The 21454-nt window shown below is 42.2% G+C and overlaps 1 protein-coding gene across 1 annotated transcript in view; it reads right to left on the minus strand.

The window, feature by feature from the left end:
* Positions 1-21454, minus strand: part of SLC2A9 (solute carrier family 2 member 9) — a 154267-nt gene that overhangs the window by 124231 nt on the left and 8582 nt on the right. The window contains exons 3-5 of the mRNA XM_074992496.1: positions 15133-15293; positions 7202-7326; positions 5474-5619 (exon numbers count right to left, since the gene is read on the minus strand). Coding sequence (XP_074848597.1) covers positions 5474-5619; positions 7202-7326; positions 15133-15293 — 432 coding nt within the window. The remainder of the gene's footprint in view (positions 1-5473; positions 5620-7201; positions 7327-15132; positions 15294-21454) is intronic.

The raw sequence follows: 21454 nt of genomic DNA on the forward strand, positions 1-21454 counted from the left end.
CATTTCTATTAATCTTCCTTCATAGGTCGTATTTTCTAGACCTCTAATGATTTTACTTGATCTTCTCTGGAGCCTCACCAATTTCTCAGGAAGTCGGTGATGTCTTGAAGGTAACTGGGAGTGCTGGTAGCGTAGGGTCTGAGTAGAGAGTCCATATATGCAGGCAGTCCAGTAGCGAGAGAGCCAATGCCTGAGATAATGGGGTGTCCGGGATTTCCAGGTTTATGGACCTTAGGCAATAGATAGAATAAACCTTGTTGGGGCTTTAGGAGTGTGTCTGTGTAGATTTCTTCTTGTGCTTTTGTAGGGAGTGTCTTGAGCAGATGCTATAGTTAATTTCTCCGCTTCTTTCCTAACATGTGGTGCTCAAAACTGGACACAGTCCTACAACTGAAGCCTAATCAGTGTAGAGTAGAGCAAAGAATTACTCTTTGTTTCTTGCTCACAACACTCCTGCATCCCAGAATCATCTCTGATTTTTTTGCAATGTTACACTGTTGACTCATACTGATCTTATGGCCCACTATGACCCCTAGATCACTTTCTGCAGTACTCCATGCTAGTGAGTCACTTGTAAAGTACTCAGAGAGGAACAGTCAGTTTCCATTTGTCCTCATTGAACTTCATCCTATTTTACTCAGACCATTTCTCCAGTTTATCTAGATCATTTTGGAGTCTGACCCTATCCTCCAAAGAACTTACAACCTCTCCCAGCTTGGTATCATCTGCAAAACTTCATAAGCACAGTCTCAAAGCCATACAAATTATTATGGAGCTGAAAGGTTATACTGGATGTCTTATTTGTTCTCTACTCTTTTATTATTTTAAAAAGTTCTAATACTGTTTTCAAGAAACAGAAACAATGTCATCTGATGTAGCTTACTAACTGTGAACACAAACGAATAACAGACAGAACAACGTATAATACTATAGTTTAAAAGGTTATTTTTTCAATCTGTTCAGAGAATGCTTATGAATAACAAATGCATGCAAAGAAGTCAAGGTTCAACTATTAAGATATTCATGAATAGAAAAAGAAACCAAATTCATAACAAATATAACTTTCAACCATCCCTGATAGAAACAAAAATAAAAAGTCGTATGTCAGTTTTTAAACAAATTATAAGAGTAAACAAAGCCAATTTATCATAGATTAACTGAATAAAGAATTTAGTTTTCCATAATTTAGGACAACCAGCACAAGGGACATGACCCTTGATGAGATTTGCAGGTTTCATCAAGATACTATTAATTGGGTTTCTTTTTCTGGTTTATAAATTGCTTGTAGATCTTGTACTTGCAAATTCCTATACATTTAAGTTTTCCCTACTTTACAATCAATGGCACTATCTACTAGGATGTTTTTAAATTAAGACATTCGTACGTTCCAGAATTTCCCTTCAGTGCCAGTAAAATCCATTCACAACCACCATGATTTTCTCCAAAACTCATTGTATAGTCTGTGGGAAAAATTGAACACTTTTCAAATTCTGTGTAAAATACATCACACTCAAATTTAAGGGAAAAAAAGAAAGCAAGGTGGCAACCATATGATAGGCATATGTCACGTGATAAACAAACAGAACTCTTAATGTGAACACATTGGGAAATGGGTATCTAAACCAGAGTTGACTTGCAAATATCTTGCACCCGTTTTTGAGAGGCAACTTGATCAAAAAACAGTACTCTGAGCACTATGTTTATGAGGCTTTATGCTTTAAGACATTGCTTTAGGTAAATGGATGTGGACCACCTTCTATATTTTTCAAAGACTCAAAAGGAGAACACAGTAATATATATCAGAGGGATAGCAGTGTTAGTCTGTATCCGCCAAAACAATGAGGAGTCCTGGGGACCTGAAAGACTAACAGATTTATCTGGGCATGGGCAAAAACCCACTTCATCAGATGCATCTGACAAAGTGGGGTTTTGTCCACAAAAGCTTCAGCCCAAATAAACGTATTGGTCTTTAAGGTGCCACAGGATGTCACGCATTAACAAGCTTGACACCTCTCTTCTTTAGAAGCTATGCATTCATAACACTTAAGCTACATCTACACTGGGACGCTACATCGAAATAGCTTATTCAACATAACAAAATTGAAATAAACTATTTCGATGCGTAGTGTCCATGCATCCTCCAGGGCTGGTGCCGTCGACGTTCAATGTCGATGTAGGAAAGCACTAAACCAAAATAGGCCCCACAGGGGAGCGTCTACACACGAAAGCAGGCCCAACCAATCAGAATAAGGGGGCGGACAGGGTCACAGGGCGGACTAGCCCTTCCAGGGCAACAGCAAGCCGCTTCCTTAAAGGGCCCCTCCCAGGCACACTCAGCTTGCACAGCACTGGTCCGCAGAGCCCACAACCACTCGCAGACACCGTGCACACATCATAGACCCCAAGCAGCAGCAGCCAGAAGCCCACAAGGCCGCCCCTGGGGCAGTAGCTGCCCTGCTTGGTGCCATGTGGGAGGCCACCCAGCATCTCCTAGAAGATGAGCTGTCCTCAGGGGATGAAGGAGCCACCGCAGACCACCATGTAGCCCTCCCAGCCTCCCCCCACCGGGCATGCTGCCGGCTATGGAAGTACCTCACCAGCACAGAGTGGTGAGAGCGGCTGGTGCTTGGGGAGTGGGATGACGACCGCAAGCTCTGGAATTTCCGGATGAGCCGGCATTCCTATGCGGCGTGCCCTCACTGTCCAGAAACGGGTCGGCATCACTGTCTGGAAGCTGGCCACTCCAGACAGCTACCGATCCACAGGACAGCAGTTTGGTGTGGGCAAGGCCACCGTTGGGGCTGTCGTCATGGAGGTAAGGGGAACCTGGAGGGAGGGGGGGAACCATGGGGGGAGGGGGGACCCTGGAGGGGAGCCTGGGGGGAACGGGAAACCCTAGGGGAGGGCCAAGCACATGCTGCACACCCCTCATGGGTGCTCACGTCTTCCCCCTGCAGGTGGTCCATACGCTGAATGCTCTGCTGCTCCACAGGCTCGTGCAGCTCAGGGACCTGGATGCGGCCATCATGGGGTTTGCCAGCATGGGGTTCCCTAACTGTTTCGGGGCACTGGATGGGACCCACATCCCCATCCACGCCCTGGAGCACAGTGGAGGACACTTCATGAATAGGAAGGACTACCACTCGTTGGTCCTCCAGGACAGCTGAGGCCGCTTCTTGGACATATATGTTGGCTGGCCTGGCAGCACCCACAACTCCCGGGTTTTTAGGAACTTGGGCCTGTGCCGCCAGCTAGAGGCAGGGACCTACATCCCCCAGCGGGAGATCACTCTTCTGGGGGACACCACCGTGCCCCTCTGCCTCGTGGCGGATGCGGCCTACCCCCTCCAGCCCTTCTGATGGGGATAGCGATTTTGACGTCTCGCCATCTTATGTCGATTTCAACTTTGAAATAGCATCCAGCGTGTGTAGTCATGCTGGGCGCTATTCCGAAGCTAGAGTGGCTATTTCGAAATAGCCGGCTAGTGTAGACACAGCTATAGTGTATGCAGCTATTCTATAGCTACCCTAGTTCAGCAGCCTTTAGAGATGTGGAACGCCCACTGACTTCAACAGAAACAGCATGTAAAAGCTGAAGGAGAGTAAAATCACAGCCCCACTGAAGTCAGTACAAGTGTTGACACAGACCTCAGTGGGTACATCTGTGTTATAGAGGGTAGCATGCCCTTCAGGTTCGACACACAGATGGACTTGTGCCAGGTCCATGTGAACTAGTGCACTAAAAATAGCAGTGTGGACCTCATGAAACAGCAAAAGCTTGGGCTCCCCACAGGTTGGGTCTATGGAGAGTCTGACATCAGTTTTTGGAGAACACCCACAATGTGCTGACTAATAAATTTGATCTTTAACCAGTGGGCAAACTGAATCATAGTATTATCCTTAGGAGCTGTTTAAATGATCATTTAAGATCAGGATGAAGAATGGGGCAAAGGACAGTACTTCCCAGAAGTGCTACCACGTAAGAAAATGGTATAGGAGTCCTGCAGTGGATAAAAGCAGACATTACAGGGCACTTGATATTTTTGTATGTGGAGGACACATTCCCCTCACGCCTCAAGATTATGGCGATGGATCTGTCCGTCAGAGAGAGTTCTTAGTTCAGGTATCACTGTAATAGGATTAGTGTGTGCATTTGCTACACACTACTTTGAAAGTGAATCTCTGCATGAAAAGCGCTGCTAAGTACCAATCAGAATAAGCATCAGTTTCCTGTCTCCAGTGTAATGGAGACATCCAGTGGCCACTAGGATAATCTCAGCTATTCAAGGAGTTATCCTGGCTCTAACAGGATGGAGTGGACACTCTCATTTCAGTAGTCCGCCAGAAGTAGCCATACCTTTTCTCCTAGTAATCCATGATGAGGACTGTATGACAATGTTACCACTACCCAGTACGAAGATTTATTTTAGAAACATTTGCATGCTGTTTAGTGTCACCGGATATCCTCTTTGTCACTTACTTATCTAATTTTCTGAAGTCAGTTAAGAAGCCCCTATTGAAAAACTCCAGGCACCTTTATTGTATCTTAAGAAATACAAACATGTAAACAATTCTAGGAAAATCCAGCAATTTCTAGTCGAGAAAAGGAAGAGAAGGAACCCTTAACTCCAGTCACTTTGTGCTGTTTAATCTGCTGTTGTCAGACTGGAGATTTCTCTTGTAATTATTTTCTTGAAAATGATTCCTGCATACCCAAAATGACTGACTACTTCAGGCCACATTCTTCTTCTACCTCATTAACAACTGTTTTAAATGCAGGCCCTCCAAATCACCACTGGGAGACATAAGTGAGGCCACAGAGATCTCCTGCTGCTGCCCATGCTGTAACTGTTCTGAGGAGAATTATTTTTTTAGGTTTAAACAAAAAGGAACCTACACAAGGCTCTATGGCACTCGCATACAAATTAGTAGTGCAACAAAAACCCAGCAGTATTATAATAAATATTCCAACAGCAACCCAGCTAGGCAGCCTCCAACAAAAACTACTCTCACCCCTTCATTACCCTGTGAAGGATTTCTTCAGCCCTCTCTTAAAAGCCTATCAAACCTTCTTTTGTAGCATGGTGGCTAAATCACCAAAACTGGGCTGTTTTGGATCAACACAGGGAACATGTTCCCAAGTCCTGAAGTCCTCTCAAAGGATGCTAGGGCAGCTGTCTCTTTTTTATAGCAAGGGAGATGCAGTTCAAATACCTTTGCTAATTGCAATGGTGGCAATATAAAAACTCTGGCTACCACAGCTCCCTTACTTGCTTCTCTCATGACAATGAAGTACATACACATGACACACACACAAACTTTCAAGAAAGAAGACACTGAAGTCATTGTATTCTAAAATGGTCCTCTGCACACCACAGTAGTGTGGTTTTCTACCTACAGAAGGAACAGTCACAATCCTCAATGTCACTTTTTAAATGCACTACACAATAGGACAACATCCACCACATACTCACATTTCCAAGTATTTCTGGCAGCCCCAAAACCTGACCGGTGAAAACTCCAATACAGATGAAGATTGAGGTAACCTGGCCCAGAGAACCCCGAATCGCCTTAGGTGAGATTTCACTCAAGTAGATGGGAAGTGCACTGAGAGAGACGCCTGTGAAAGAAGGGGAACAGCAGAGAAATCGCTGTAACTACAATGGATTTTACACTGAATCTCAGGCACCAGGATGAGGAGGGTAGCATAAAAGCCAATATGGAACAGAACAGAATCTATGCATGCAGTGTGTGTGTGTGTGTGAGTGTGTGAGTGTGCATGCACACGCATACACATGCATTAGTATCCTTGTAACTTCACATCACCAAGGGAGCTAATAACTTCAATTACGTATCTGAAATTAAGCATGTAGGTCATAGGTCTACTGCTGCAATGTCCATTCTACAGAAATTACCACAAATGGTCATGTGGGGAGGAAAGGTGGAGGGAGACTGTCTTACTCAACCAGACATCCAAAGCAGGCAGGATGTAGAAACTGTCCTTTTGACTGCCCCCCAAAAGAACTGGTAAGAAGGAAAGAACTAAGCTGGTCTAGATAGTGCTTGGTCCTGCCGTGAGTGTAGAAGACTGGACTAGATATCCTCTTGAGGTTCCATCTGGTTGTTTGATGCTATGATGGGATACATACATGCTCAGAAAGAGTGAGTTAAAATAGCACTGACCTCCCTTTCAAAAAGGCAGCTACAGGTGGGGGCAGCATGGAACAGTAATCATGGGATGATTGCCTGGCCTGAGTTTTCCCTCACTCAATTCTCTGGGCATCAAGGGGTCATTGTTTGCTCCATGCCAAAGAAAAGCAAAGGAAAGGATGCTAATGCTGCACTGGTTCCACCCTTCCTTCATGTTATGTTTATTGCAGAAGTGTGTGTGGTGAAGGAGATGTGCATGCAATGTAGCAAGAAACTGAAACCGCAAAACTAGATTTAACAGTGGAAACCCCACATGCTGCTATGTCTCTCATAGCAATTCTGTTAGTAGTATTAATGGGTTGCACAATTAGAAATTCTGATGTCTGAAAGACAACAACATCACCAGCACCACCAGAGGAAACCATCACCAGCAGCATGGGAGAAGGAAGGAGGAATGTGTAACCATGCACCGTACCAGTCTCTTGTCATTTTATCAATAGCATGGACCAGATAAATAAAAGTACCCAACCAACCTGGTTAGCAGTTCTTCAACTAGAGAATATTAAATATAACTTTTTCACTCTATAGAATGTATCTTTGCTGTGTCAAAAGAGAAATATGTTCCCCTTAAACATGCTCACAATTCTGATGGACTTTTAAGAGCATGCATGACTTAGAGGAAAAAACACTACAAAATGTGGGGGCAAAAAAAAAAAAGTCACTCAACACTGACTACGCTTTGATCTTTCAAGACAAATGTCAGCAGCCAGCAGACTAACATTTTATTCAAAATGGATAGTAATGTTCTATGCCTTTAGTTTTACTTTATTCACACTGACATTGCAACTAACAACACCAAAATGAAAAATAGTAACCAGCTTGAATAGACAGATCATGTTTTTTCCATTAAGGGTTAGATTCTGCCATCCTTAGTCATACTGATTGTTCCCATTGAATTCTATGGTGTTATGCATAGAAATTGCTCCTTGATGTTAGGATGGCAAAGGATGCACAGTATGGACTATGTATATACAGCATAATGTAAAGCTCACCTGCATGAATACCCATCACAATGCGGCCCAAAATGAGCATTTCAAATGATCCTGCTAACTGACCGAGAGCCATTAACAATGCAGCCATTACTGCAAATACATTATTGATCAGCAATGTATGTTTTCTGAAAGGAAAAAATGTATGAGTTGTATGCATATTAAATTTGTACATACCATTTTAATTAATTGTATTAATAGACATTTATTAAAAATACGTAAATTGTATATAAAATTGAAAATCATTAAAAACACAGCACTTAACCACTACAGGGTCATACACATTAAGCATTACAGTTTCAAAACACTGCAGCTAAAGACATCTGATAAAATACAGACCTGGACATAAAATAAAGGTTCAAATCTCAAAGGCATTAAGATTTTCTTTCTTATGCTTCCCGAGAGCAACACAATATATCCTTAAGATTACCATGTTCTGGATAGTTGGACATATGTAGCAGGGTAACTATTATGAATCACAAAAGAAACAGGATATACTTCAAATGTGAACAGGTTGAAAGTTAGCAGAGATGGTAAAATTTACAAAGTTTTCAAAAGGTCTGTGTTTGCAAAACCTCAGCATGTAGTGGTATGCAACGTGGACAAACTCAGTTCTTGACTACAGAATGGAAAATCTAGAAAAACGTCATGGATGTCACCAGGTTTACAAATTTTGTCCCTAGGTCATGGTATTACAGGTATATAAAAGGAGAGTAACCTCATGCATAGCTGGGCAAATCATCTAGGTTTTAGTTCATTTGTAAGATCAACCTCTTTTCATAAAAAAATGTGGGAATCCTCTATCATTTAAAATTTGTTACCCACTTTCATCCTCCCTGCCCCAAATTCACTATCACTAGATGAAATAATTAAGTACAGATTCAACCTCCCTGGTCCAGCACCAGACCAGGGATTTTGCTGGACCAGCAGTGGTCGGTTCTGCCCCTCCCCTGCCCTGGCCTCAGCTCCTGTTCCTGGGCTCCCCTCCCTGCTGTTGACATGGCTTCCTGGTCCCCTCTCACTCCTGCAGGCTTCCCAGCTCCTGGCTCCCACCCCCAACCTCCCTGGGCTGCAGCTTCCTGTCCAGCCCCAATTGAAGCTTCACAAAGCAGCCCTGGCTGTAGCTTCCTGATGGGCCCCAGTAATGAGTCACTGCTCCCTGGCCAGGGGCTTTGCACACAGCCCCAGCCACGGCTTCTGCAGGCCACTGTTTTCCTGTAATGAGCTGATGTGAGCCTGGGCTTCCAGCTTACCAGCCTGGACCACTGCTCCCTGCTGCTGCTTCTGCTCCCAGCCTAGGCTTCCTGGCTGCTTCCCCTCTCCCTCCCCACCCCGCCTTGCTGCCAGACCAGCTGCATCTGCCCTGCTCTGGGCTCCTGCTGCTGATGTGGCTGGCCCTTCATTCTCCCAGTCCCAGGACTCTCTGGTCCTGCAAGACCCATGGCCCTACTGGACAACAGATGTTGACGGATGAAGGAATGCCAGATTTGGGAGCTTTCACCTGGAGCTGTTAAAATGCAAGAAACTGCATTTCCATATTTCCAAACCAAATCTGAAAATAAAAAATCTGTCTTTCCACTCGCACAACTATAAAAGCCATCTCTCTCTATTGTTTTAATATAGTTTTATCCATATTATTCTTTGCAGCCCATGCTCCCTCTTTCTATATCTTTTGAGTACTGGATCAAAACACTGTTGATCTCTCTCAGCCTATAGAAATGGCACCATGAAGAATGTCTTGGATCCTTTGATTCTTTGCTTCACTTACTTCTGTAAGATGTATAAAGGCAGATTTTGCCAAGTATGCATAATAAGAACGTTAAAGACTTGAAATCAATAGCTCTACTGAGAGAATTCTACAGTGATTATTCCCTGCTGAAGAATTAAATAAAAAAGGACTCCCAACCCTGAGATAATCACTACCACTTGACCGGATGTCTCCATCACCGACTGTCTCAAGAAAAAAGGCTGCAAATGGCTTCTTTTCCTTAAAGACATATACAGATTCTTAAAGACTAAAAGTAGCAGTAAGGAGTTCTGGCTTCAGCTGGAGCACAGGTTTTGAAATCCAGCAAAAGGCTTAGAACCCAAATGCCTATCCTGATATTTTTAGCCCTGCTGCCTGAGTCCCACATACCTAGGTTAACTGACCCAGGCTCTGAGACCCAATACGGTAGTGTAGACATAGCACTTTGTAGTGTAGACACTCTCAGAGTAGGGATGGGCAAGAACATTTAAGGGAGGTAAGGACACTAAGAATTTGGTAAGAGGTCAAGGGCCGCACTCTTCCATGATATAGTCAAAGTGGAGTTACTGTTTTCCTAGTTTGCTTCTGTGAAGGTTATGAGGAAGAGTAATACAAACCTTTCTGTAGTCAAGATATATATCATCTAGATTTGTCACCCTGTCAAAGAAAGCTAGTAGGCTGGTTTGACACGATTTGTCAAGAATAAATCATGTAATAGTTATTTATCATCTTATTATCTTGTAGGTGTTTGCAAACTGATTGCTTGATTGTTTGCTCCATTATCTGCCTGGTTACTTAAATTAAGCTGATTGGCCTGTAATTGCCCATCATGTCCTCATCTCCCCTTTTGTGGATGTATACTTGCTCTCTTCCAGTCGTCTGGAATTTCTCCAGTATGTCATGACTTTTTGAGGATAATACCTAATGGCTCACATCTTCTCAGTCAGCTCCATAAGTATTTGGGGTCTTGGTGAATTGAAGACATATAACTTGGCTAATATTTTACTTGTTCTGTCCCTGTTCTAGACTCAGATTCTACTTCATTTCCACTGGTATTAACTATGTAATATGTCTGAGTGCTACAAACGTTTTCGTTCAAACTTAAACAAAAGAGAAATTTAGCACTTTTGCCATTTCAACATTTTCTGTTATGATATTTCCCTCCCCACTGAGTAAGAAACTACCTCTCCTTGTTCTTCCTACGTGCTACCCTTTATGGCTTTAGCTGATAAGAACATAACATAAGAACATAAGAATGGCCATACTGGGTCAGACCAAAGGTCCATCAAGCCCAGCATCCCATCTGCCGACGGTGGCCAATGCCAGGTGCCCCAGAGAAGGAGAACAGAAGACAAGTGATTTATCTCCTGCCATCCATCTCCTGCCCTTGTTATGAAGGCTAGGGCACCATACTTTATCCCTGGCTAATAGCCATTTATGGACCTGACCTGCAAAAATTTATCAAGCTCTTTTTTAAACCCTAATAGAGTCCTGGCCTTCACAGCCTCCTCGGGCAAGGAGTTCCACAGGTTGACTGTGCGCTGTGTGAAGAAAAATTTCCTTTTATTAGTTTTGAACCTACTACCCATCAATTTCATTTGGTGTCCCCTAGTTCTTGTATTATGGGAAAAGGTAAATAATTTTTCTATATTCACTTTCTCCACACCATTCATGATTTTATATACCTCTATCATATCGCCCCTCAATCGCCTCTTTTCCAAACTGAAAAGTCCCAGTCTCTCTAGCCTCTCCCCATATGGGACCCTTTCCAAGCCCCTAATCATCTTAGTCGCCCTTTTCTGAACCTTTTCTAATGCCAATATATATTTTTTGAGGTGAGGAGACCACATCTGCACGCAGTACTCGAGATGTGGGCGTACCATAGTTTTATATAGGGGAAGTATGATATCTTTTGTCTTATTATCGATCCCTTTTTTAATAATTCCTAACATCCTATTTGCCTTACTAACTGCCGCTGCACACTGCGTGGATGTCTTCAGAGAACTATCCACTATAACTCCAAGATCCCTTTCCTGATCTGTCGTAGCTAAATTTGACCCCATCATGTAGTACGTGTAATTTGGGTTATTTTTTCCAACATGCATTACCTTACACTTACCCACATTAAATTTCATTTGCCATTTTGCTGCCCAATCACTCAGTTTGCTGAGATCTTTTTGTAGTTCTTCACAATCCCTTTTGCTTTTGACTGTCCTGAACAACTTGGTGTCATCTGCAAACTTTGCCACCTCACTGCTTACCTCATTTTCTAGATCATTGATGAACAAGTTGAACAGGATCGGTCCCAGGACTGAGCCCTGGGGAACACCACTAGTTACCCTCCTCCATTGTGAAAATTTACCATTTATTCCAACCCTTTGTTTTCTGTCTTTTAACCAATTCCCGATCCATGAAAGGACCTTTCCTCCTATCCCATGACCACCTAATTTACATAAAAGCCTTTGGTGTGGGACCGTGTCAAAGGCTTTCTGGAAATCTAGGTATATTATGTCCACTGGGTGCCCCTTGTCCGCATGTTTATTAACCCCTTCAAAGAATTCTAATAGATTAGACAGACACGACTTCCCTCTGCAGAAACCATGCTGACTTTTGCCCAACAATTCGTGCTCTTCTATGTGCCTTGCAATTTTACTCTTTACTAGTGTTTCTACTAATTTACCTGGTACTGATGTTAAACTTATCGGTCTATAATTGCCAGGATTTAATATCATTTTGTGCCTTGGCCTAATTTTGCATCCATAAGCCTGTGTTGGTTTATTGCTTGAATTTCCCTATAGGGCTCTTTTCTGAAGATAATTGAAGATGTATTGGTTAAGATAGGAAAACTAGAAATATTGCAAGACACCACCCTATCAGTGGAATTGTTTGCTCTTGTGACCTCAACAATGTCTGAAAATTTGTAGTCTCTTGAACTGCTTTTTCCTTCGGGTTTGTTTCCCATGGGGTCTTATCTGTCAACTCCCTGACTTTGTTAAGTCTGCCTTCTTGAAATCCATAGTCTTTATTCTGCTGTTTCCCTTCCCATCATTACTCAATCAGGAACTCTATCATTGCATGATCATTTACACGCAAGGCACTTTAGAGCCCTGTGAATATGACTTACGCTCTTAAGTCTTTTAGATACTTTTGGAGAGTTTTTTTCTGCTTCGGAGAAATGTAAGCTATTTTAAAACATGGACATTATTTCTGGACAATATTTTGGTTCCCTCTCTCTCACTGTTCCAATTCAGTGTAAATTAAAGTCAGTTTAACTATCTACACCAACACATGTACACACTGTACTATGCAGACAGGGCTTTTTTTTGCTTTGTCACTGGTTTGTTGCCCTTTTTAAGTACTGTAATTGAATACTTAAGTTTCAGACCTATCCTGAATGTCAACTATCCAAAAGGACTGTGATAGAATGAAGTGGGTTTTATCCACAAAAGCTCATGACTCAATACATTTGTTAGTCTCTAAGGTGCCACGGGAATACTTGTTATTTTTGAAGTTACAAGGCTACCTCTCTGAGACTCATTGTGATAAACAGTCTTGATCCTTCAGCAGTTGTTGAAGGTACAGTTTCTTTTACCTGCAAATCTTTATTCTGTGCTCATGCAGCAGCTTCATGGCATAACTATTTTCATTACTTTCATTTCCATATTCTACGGACAGAAGGGTAAAACCATTTAGGTTTTAAGCCCAGAGCCTAGAAATGTATCTGCTTCTATGAAAATGGCATTTGTGCAAATGCTTATATAATATCCACAACTTTTCAATACTGTAAACCTTAGTGGGTGCACATTTGCTAATCACAAAAATGTCTCTCCACTTCTCAACCAATTGTAAGCTTGTGCTGAGGTGAATTCTCATATTTCATATTTATAAAAATACAGAGTAGAACATTCAATGACACGGAGGCTGCGTCTACACTACCCCTCCTTTTTGGAAGGGCATGTAAATGTAGCTGATAAAAATGCAAACAAACATGTACTAATTTGCATATTCAATGTTATTTGCATAATGGCTGAAAAATATTAGGAAGCAGTATGCTTTGCAAGTGGGGCTTCCTTTCAAGGGAACCCCATCTACACAGCCATTTTGCATTTCAACAGCAAGTGGTTGTCATTATGCAAATGAATCACTGAATATGCAAATTCACACATTTGCATTTTCAATCAGCCACATTTACATGCCCATTCTGAAAGGGAGGGAAGTGTAGATGCAGCCATTACATACGAAGTTTCTGACTCTCACATGGAGAATATGGTAATGGTGAGAACTGATAAGTTAGACAGGAAGCTAAGGAATAGCTAAACTGAGGGAAAAGGATGTTGAAAAAAATGAGATTGGTGAATTGATTTGTGGGGAGAGGCAAAGAATTAATGTATTACTGGAGGTGGGAAAGAAAAACAGTGGACACAGGATTTGGAGGGCCGGAGAACAGGTATTCCTGCATGAATGTTGGAATAATCACAGGACATACTGAGTGAGGTGAAAAATGGAAAAGAAAAAGGAGAAAAACTGACAGACTGTAGAAAAGTGTAGAAGACAGATGATTTGAGGCAAGTGGGAAATTGGATTGTAGGGGTGTAAGGGGTAGAGTAAGTCAAGGGAGAAAGCTAGAATCAAGGAGAGATGGTAAAAAATGGAGGAAAATAAAAGTTAAAAGACAAGACGAAGCAGAACAATGGGGGTAACTTTTTTTACACATATCACTATATTACAGCCTCTGTGGTGACATTTAGTAGAATATAATTTGCCAGTAGCAAGTAATCTGGGAGCCATCTTAAAGCATTTAAAGAAATACTCAGATGTTCTTTCTATTTTTTAAAGTATTTTAGAGTTAATCCTCAAGCTTTAAAACCCCTCCTAAATACGAAAAAATAGCATTCTGGTATAAGGACACCCCTGCCCCCAACCCCTCTCATTTCAGAATTTACTGCCTTCCTCCCAGTTTTTCAAGTTCCCCACTTCTTTATGACGCTAACCTTACACCTGAAGCCACATTGAGTAGGATTGTGTTGTGAGCTGCACAGCAGAGCACAACTCTGCCAATACACTACAAAGGTAGATCCTACAAAACCACAAGGCTTCACATTCTTGGCTATTTTTCAACAGCTTCAGCTTCATGACCAGATCATGAGACAAACCACTTTCTCTCCCTAGTCCATGTCCTCTTAAAACTGGTAAGCATCAGATTCTGTTCCAGGACATCAGCTTTCATCATTACACAGGTGTGGCGAATATTTACCACTGCAGTCTCATCCAGTAGCCCAACAATATCCTTGCTTAGTCTATTGCAGTGGTTTCCAATCTTTTTTCACTTTCAGATCCCTAAAATATTGAATGACAGTGGATACCCCTCTGGAAATCTTAGACTTTGTCTACAGATCCCCTGGGTCCCTGGACAACAGATTGGAAACCACTATTTTATAGAGAAGAGAGCAAGGAGCCTCAAGTTGGAACCCACAAATATAAAAGGCATTTTAAAATGAAGAAATATACTTTTTATTTATGGCTAAAAGGTAATTAGCTCAAACTGCAATACTTCCAGGATAAAAAAAAAGAAAAAAAAAAGAAATAGGGAAACTATCTTGCAGCTTTTTTTTGCATATTTTTAAACAAACATTTTCTACATTTTGGGGGAGGGGCTTCATTAAAAACAACGAATACCCAGATTTTTTTTTTTTATTTGAGACAGCCCAAAACCTCAAAGGAATTTTTTTAAACAACTCTTGTAATAAATTATCTGAGTTTTGGGTCTCCATTCTCCCCTGAAATAGACCCAGAAAAGAATGAAGTATTCCACTTTACAGTAGCCATGGAATTTAGGAATATGCTACCCTTTTGTCAGTGTTTACCCAGGGACAAACACTCAGCAATGGTCCTATGAAGCAGAATCTGTGCATGTTACACCAAAGGAGACAATCCCTGTGATTCAACTACCACCTTTGGTGAAAGCTACTAATTTGGAGTTATGAATGCTAACCACAGTAAACATCTCTTTGTATCCTATGAGGCAACACCAACACATCACATAAAATTTAGAAGCTATTCAATGTGATTTTCCTAATTTGAAGGTCTTTAAGTTGAGAAGTGAATTTATTAAGTTGACATCAATAAAAATCTTTTACATAAAATGGATAAATAAGATGTCAGACTCAGAGTTTTGTAATATACCTACCGGCCAAAGAACTTCACAATTGGTGTGGTAATTACTGCACCCACCAGTCCACCAATGGAGAAAATAGACACAGTTACAGACCAGAGGAGTGTAAGATTTCCTCCATCTATTGTGTGGCCATATCTTCGTTCCCAACTTTCATTGTAAAACTTCTTGATGTACTGAAAGTAAAAAGATACAACAATGGTATATGTGCAAGCAGCTTACTTGACAAGTAAGGACACTGTAATAAACAGGATTTAAACAATCATACTAAATAACAAAATAGTAGCTTTCTGTACAGCAGCTTCTTGAACAGACCTCTGCAACACCCATCAGTATTTTTTTCACCTTAATCCTAAAAGATTTGTAATAAAATTAAAAATATGCAGTTTCAGTTTTTGAAACAGGTTGACTTATACACTGTTATGAGTCAAGTGTAGCTGCTGGACCATGAGACTTGGATAAGCTATAAAAACACACCTGAAAAATCTGGAGTGCCAGCACCAGTACTTTCTTTGGCAGATCCTTAACACAAAGTGGAAGGATTGTTGCACTGAAATCAATGTTCTCACAGAAGCCAACCTCTTCAGAATTAAGGACCCACTCAACTCAGGTGGCGTGGGTCCTGTGCACACATGCCAGATATATGCCTACCAAAACAACTGCTAAAGGCCTAACTCACCAAAGGAGAAGCAAAACAGGGAGCCCAAAAGAAATGCCTATGTTTATCTTGCAGGTGTTTTTAAAGAGACTTGATACTGACATCATACACTGGGAGACAGTGGCCGAGGATCAGCATATCTGATGAACACTTCAGAATTAAACCATGATATTTCAAATTCTCCATGAAAGAAAATTTGTTTCTGCTCATCTGAAATATTTCATTTTTAATTGGAATTCTAATTATAACAAACGTTTACAATATTTTATATTATATAACATTGTATGTAGGTAGGTAGATATATATGTATAACTATGTCTAGCATCAAAAACAGAATTTAAAATTTTCAGTACAAATCAAAATATTTTATTCTGAAAAATTTCAAAGTGGGACTTTTCAGTATTACTTGAATTCTAAACCCACCACTCCAGGTTTTTGCTCCAAAATGAAGTTTTTTTCCCAAAATCAATATAATTTTGTGAAGTATTTCAACTTTCATTGAACTACATTTTCTGACAAAAAATGACAAAAAAAAAGCTTTTAGACCAGCTCTAGTAATAATTTTTATTGTACAAAAAATTACACCTTGTCCTTCCTGTCCATGCAAACTATCCAGCAATATCAATTTATTTCAGAGGCAAAAGGGATTTTTAATATACTGTAGACCTGATCCTAAGAGTCGCTAAGCATCATTAAGTCCCAATGGAATAAAAAAAGATCTATAGGTGTAACCAAACGTACCCATGTCCATAACCAAACACACTACTGTAATAATTTCTGTACAAAGTGCACCTTGTGAGGTATCATTTGAAAACGCATAATTTGCTGCTTAGCCTTGCCCTGGTGAAACACGTGTGTCAAGTTAAAAGATTCCTCTGTATGGTGTTATTAACGTAAGTTCTAAATGTTGCCCAACCAGAAGCTGGCAAACTGGTCTGTCCTAAAAAAGTAATGTATGTTCTACTTAAATCTGCATCAAGTAGTAAACAGAGTCATCAAGCAAGAAGAGAAGACAAAGGAAGTTCAAATAGGTGAAAAAACACATCAGGGAATATCCTTCCACTTTGACTCTTTGATTCCTGATTCTCAGTTGGAAAGGTTTTCCAAGATGGGAACTGAAACTATTAAAAGAAGAGATGAACACCTCAAGGTACTCCTCTCTCTCTCTGTCCATCAATTCACTGTACCCAAAAGCACAAAATCAGGTGGTGCTGGACTGAAGATGAGATCCTGAACTAGGAAGTTCATTCGTTGACTTTGCTGAAAGCACATGGTGAGAAAACTTTAATTTGAATTTAACACAGGTTAAGTTAGGCACCAGTTGTGTTTTGCCTTCATTTTTTCTTATTCCCATTTCTGACTTTCATGAATTGTAACTTGTACTCACTTAAGTCTTTCTTTGTGGTTAATAAACTTGTTTTGTTGTTTTACCTAATCAAGTCTAGAGTGCCACATTTGGAGTGGCAAGTTGGGTGTGTAACACATATAGATTTCATATATTTTGATTGTCCAGACAAAAGCTGGGTAGTATAAGACATACATTTTGTGGGGGAAATCTAGAATTAAGGATATGTTGGGGGTCAGCCTGAAGAATAACCGATGCTTGTGAAAGCCAAATCGTAATCCAGGTGTGACCGGTGAGCTGCAGTTACACATAGGGTCCGTCGACACTAGCCGGCTACTTCGAAGTAGCCAGCACCATGTTGAAATAGCACGCATTGCGTCTACACACGCCATGTGCTATTTCGACATTAAAATCAACGTTAGGTGGTGAGACGTCGAAATCGCTATTCCCATCCAAAGATGGGAATAGCGCCCCACTTCGACATTTAACGTCGAAGTAGGGCATGTGTAGATGATCCGTGTCTTGCTACTTCGAAATAGCAGGGTCCTCCATGGCAGCCATCAGCTGAGGGGTTGAGAGATGCTCTGTCCAGTCCCTGTGGGACTCTATGGTCACCGCGTACAGCAGCCCTTAGCCCAAGGCTTCTGGCTGCTGCTGCTGCAGCTGGGGGTCCGTGCTGCATGCACAGGGTCTGCAACCAGTTGTCAGCTCTGTGGATCTTGTGCTGTGCAGGGCAAGTGTGTCTGGGAGGGGCCCTTTAAGGGAGCGGCTTGGGGCTTTGCTGGCCCCTTATTTCGACAGGGAGAGCTTGTGTGTGTGGAAGCTCTGCATGTCCTTCCGGGGTGGCTCCTTTCAATGTACCCCGTCGCTACTTCGACGCTGAACGTCAACGGCACCAGCCCTGGAGGACGTGTAGACGATACGCGTCGAAGTAGCCTATTTCGATGTCCTAACTTCGAAATAGGCTACTTCGACGTAGTGTGCTCGTGTAGACGTAGCCATAGAAATGCAAGGTGCGGCTTGCACATTGAAACGCTATGAGCCAATCGAAAGCATAGTAAAGCACCCAAACTGCTAACCAGAGGGGACAAAGCCATGCACTAGTCTGGACTGTGCCATGGCGTAACACACAGAGGGCCCATCGTCTCCCAGGGCCAAGCTATTACTGTGTTCTTGTTGCATTTCAAAAGAAGTGTATGATGAACATGGACCAAAACCCACTGATGTGAATGGGAATCTTTACACTGACTTTAGTAGGGTATGCCACAGATACAACAAATGAAAATGGTTGTAAATATCTGAAGAATAATAGATCGACAGATCTTCCTATGAGGGTAAGTGGCAGTTGCCATGCATGGGGCAAATACTGCAGGGGCAGCACAAGCTAATCAGATGGAATGGAAAGAAATTTGGCATTTGAATCAAGTAATCCACCATGTGTGCAGTCTCCCTCACACAACCAATAAAACTGCTGCATGCAAATTAGTCATAGACTAAGTGTGGTGATTGGCAAAGTCTAATATCACAGTGTTCTACCACTGTTCATGGCATGGACACATGTCATAATGTAGCTGTATACCAGATATAATTCATAAAGTCAAACTGGTCAAGAATTTAAAAAATAGATAGTAATAGGCTACAAATCCCAGTGATGATTTAATCTGCTGATATGCTAAACAAAAAAGAGCTCTCAATCACGTTTGTAGCAGTATTCATCACACTGACTCTACAGTAGGGGTCTCAGACTCTGAGCACATGGGACATCAATGGCCTGAGCACTTTCCCAAACCCGCTCCTGACATATTTTGCAACAGTTATTAAATCAGGCCTGTGCAGCTGACGGGGACCCACAGAAGGCTCTGCTCAGTCCAGGAAGCTATGCTGGCTGCTTCCACTACCACATGACCTGGGCTGGCCAGGGAGCCAGCCAAACTGATGTGCTTCTGCAGTCAGAAGTGTGGGGCCACTGGGTTTTGCTTTTGGTTATCCTGGGTGTGGTGAGGGATCCCAGTGTGAGGGTGTCAGGGTGAGCATGAGGACATGGGGGTGTCAGAGAGAAGACTCAGTGTCATGTCTTTTGTGGGATCCTGATCTCTGTCTGGGCTCTAGGGGGAAACCCTATCAATTTGCAAGAATTCAAAACTGAAGAATCAGCTGCCTACCCATAAAAAGAGAATGGCTTCTCAAAGTCACAAATAAAAATACACTCAGGGATTTCTGTATTTGGGATCTGGTGATTTGAGGTCTTTGGCTGGACTCAGGGAACCTTTTCTAGCTTTTCTCCACAAACCCTGTGACCTTAAATCTTCCTTTAAAATTAAATAAATAAAAAAGCTGGGATGCGGTTCTAATACCATGCACCAACAAATAGGTATAATACATTATGCATTAATTTGATTTTTAATTTTTTAAAAACTCATTCATTATTATCCACCCTGAACAGCAGCTTCTAAGCGCCTCTACAGGATGTACCTCCAAACAATGGACCTCTCTCATCCAGCAACATCCGTTGTCAAGCGGAACCATGGATGATCATGGACAAGAGAGCCAGGAAAGGAAGAGCAGGCTGCCAGAGCTCTGTAGCAGCCTAAAGCAGCACAGGGCCAGAGGCTGGAGCCCTGCTGCAGACTGGGGGAGTCCAGTCTGTGGCTGGAGCACTGTAGCAGCGCCAGACAGCTGGAGCCCTCCTGAAGCCCAGGACCAGGGCTGGAGCCCCATGCAGGAGGCAGATCTGAGCCCAACTGCAGCCTGAGAGAAATGGAGAGAACCCCACGACTGGAGAGAACCCCACGGCTGACCCATGGAGCCCTGGCTGAGCCTGGAGCTCCAGACACAGGATCAGCGAGAACCCCTTTGAAGTGCCAAGGAGCCTTGGCCAGAGCTGAAGCCCCATGGCAGCAGTGCAGGGGCTGAAGCCAGAGCCCCACACCAGGTGAGCAAAGAGGTGGCGGTGGGTGAAAACCAAACCGATGTTTTGGGGCCATGGCAGGAAACCTCCCCTGATCCAGCAAATTCTCTCATTCAGGATGGACCAGATCCTGACCACACCAGACCAGAGAGGTGCAACCTCTATTTAAAAAGCAGTAATTTTATAGAAAGGTTAACAGTCAAGTAAACAGGTTCACTTTAGTTTAAGGATGAAAATCTCCTATCTATTGAAAAAACCTGACTCCTCCCAAATAACCCGTTCTACAAACAATGCAATAGACTTCCAGCTCTAGACACTGACGCTGTGGCCACACTTGGCCAAAACTTTGAAATGGCCAAATGATGTTAATGGCCAAATCAAAGAATACTAATGAGGTGCTGAATAGAATATTCAGCACCTCATTAGCATTTGTGCGCTTCTGGCCACAGCAATTCAAAAGCGCTGCTTTTGAACACGTGCGGCTTGGCACAGCTACACAGGGGTCCTGTTCGAAAGGACCCCGCACGTTTTGAAATCCCCTTATTCCTCTCAGCTGAGGGGAATAAGGGGATTTCAAAATGTGCGGGGTCCTTTCAAAAAGGACCTACGTGTAGCCACGCTGAGTCACGAGGGTTCAAAAGCAACGCTTTCCAAGTGCTGCGGCCAGAAGAATCCTCATGCTAATGAGGTGCTGGATATTCAGTTCAGTGCCTCATTAGTATTCTTCAATTTGGCCATTTCAAAGTTTTGGCCAAGTGTGGCCACCGCCTGTACCTAGCTGATAATATCTTGTCTTTTACTCCCAACTATTTAGGATTATTACCCGCTTCCTTCCTGTCTCCTGTATCTTCAATATCTTGTTTCAGACATCTCTAATGCTTGGCTCCCTGCTCCTCTCTAATGCATCCCCCGTTTTCTATCTTTGTTTTCTAGAGCTGGTTCCCCCACTCCTTTCTTTTTGCTCTGGGCCCATGTCCTGAATAGGAGGAATTTCAGGACAGCAGTGTTGTCACTTTGTTTCATTATTACAAATAAATAATAGTATAACACATGCTAGCAATCTATGGGTCCTGCCACCACTTTCTTCTGCTCTGCTTGACTGAAGTAATAAGCCCCGTTCTCAGAAGGAAAAACAAAATTTATAGACATAATGATTAGAATGTTTAAGTTGAGAAAGTGTGTGCTTTCTGATTACCTAACTTGCCATATGAGTCATCACTTTAACACTCCTTACCATTGGCTGCTTCCACACACTCTGTCATAACATTATTTAAACCAGGACGGGCATTTGCTCAGGACGTTTTTACTCCTGTCCAAGGTGGTAGAAAATCCTTTGAGATGTGGCAAACTTTAAAACTAGATCCTCTGTTTAGTTTTATCTTAATGGAGACCTCTGAGACTGAACTAACTTTGGTTTGACTAAACT

The sequence above is a fragment of the Carettochelys insculpta genome, chromosome 4 (assembly GCF_033958435.1).
Source record: "Carettochelys insculpta isolate YL-2023 chromosome 4, ASM3395843v1, whole genome shotgun sequence".
Classification (NCBI taxonomy): domain Eukaryota; kingdom Metazoa; phylum Chordata; order Testudines; family Carettochelyidae; genus Carettochelys; species Carettochelys insculpta.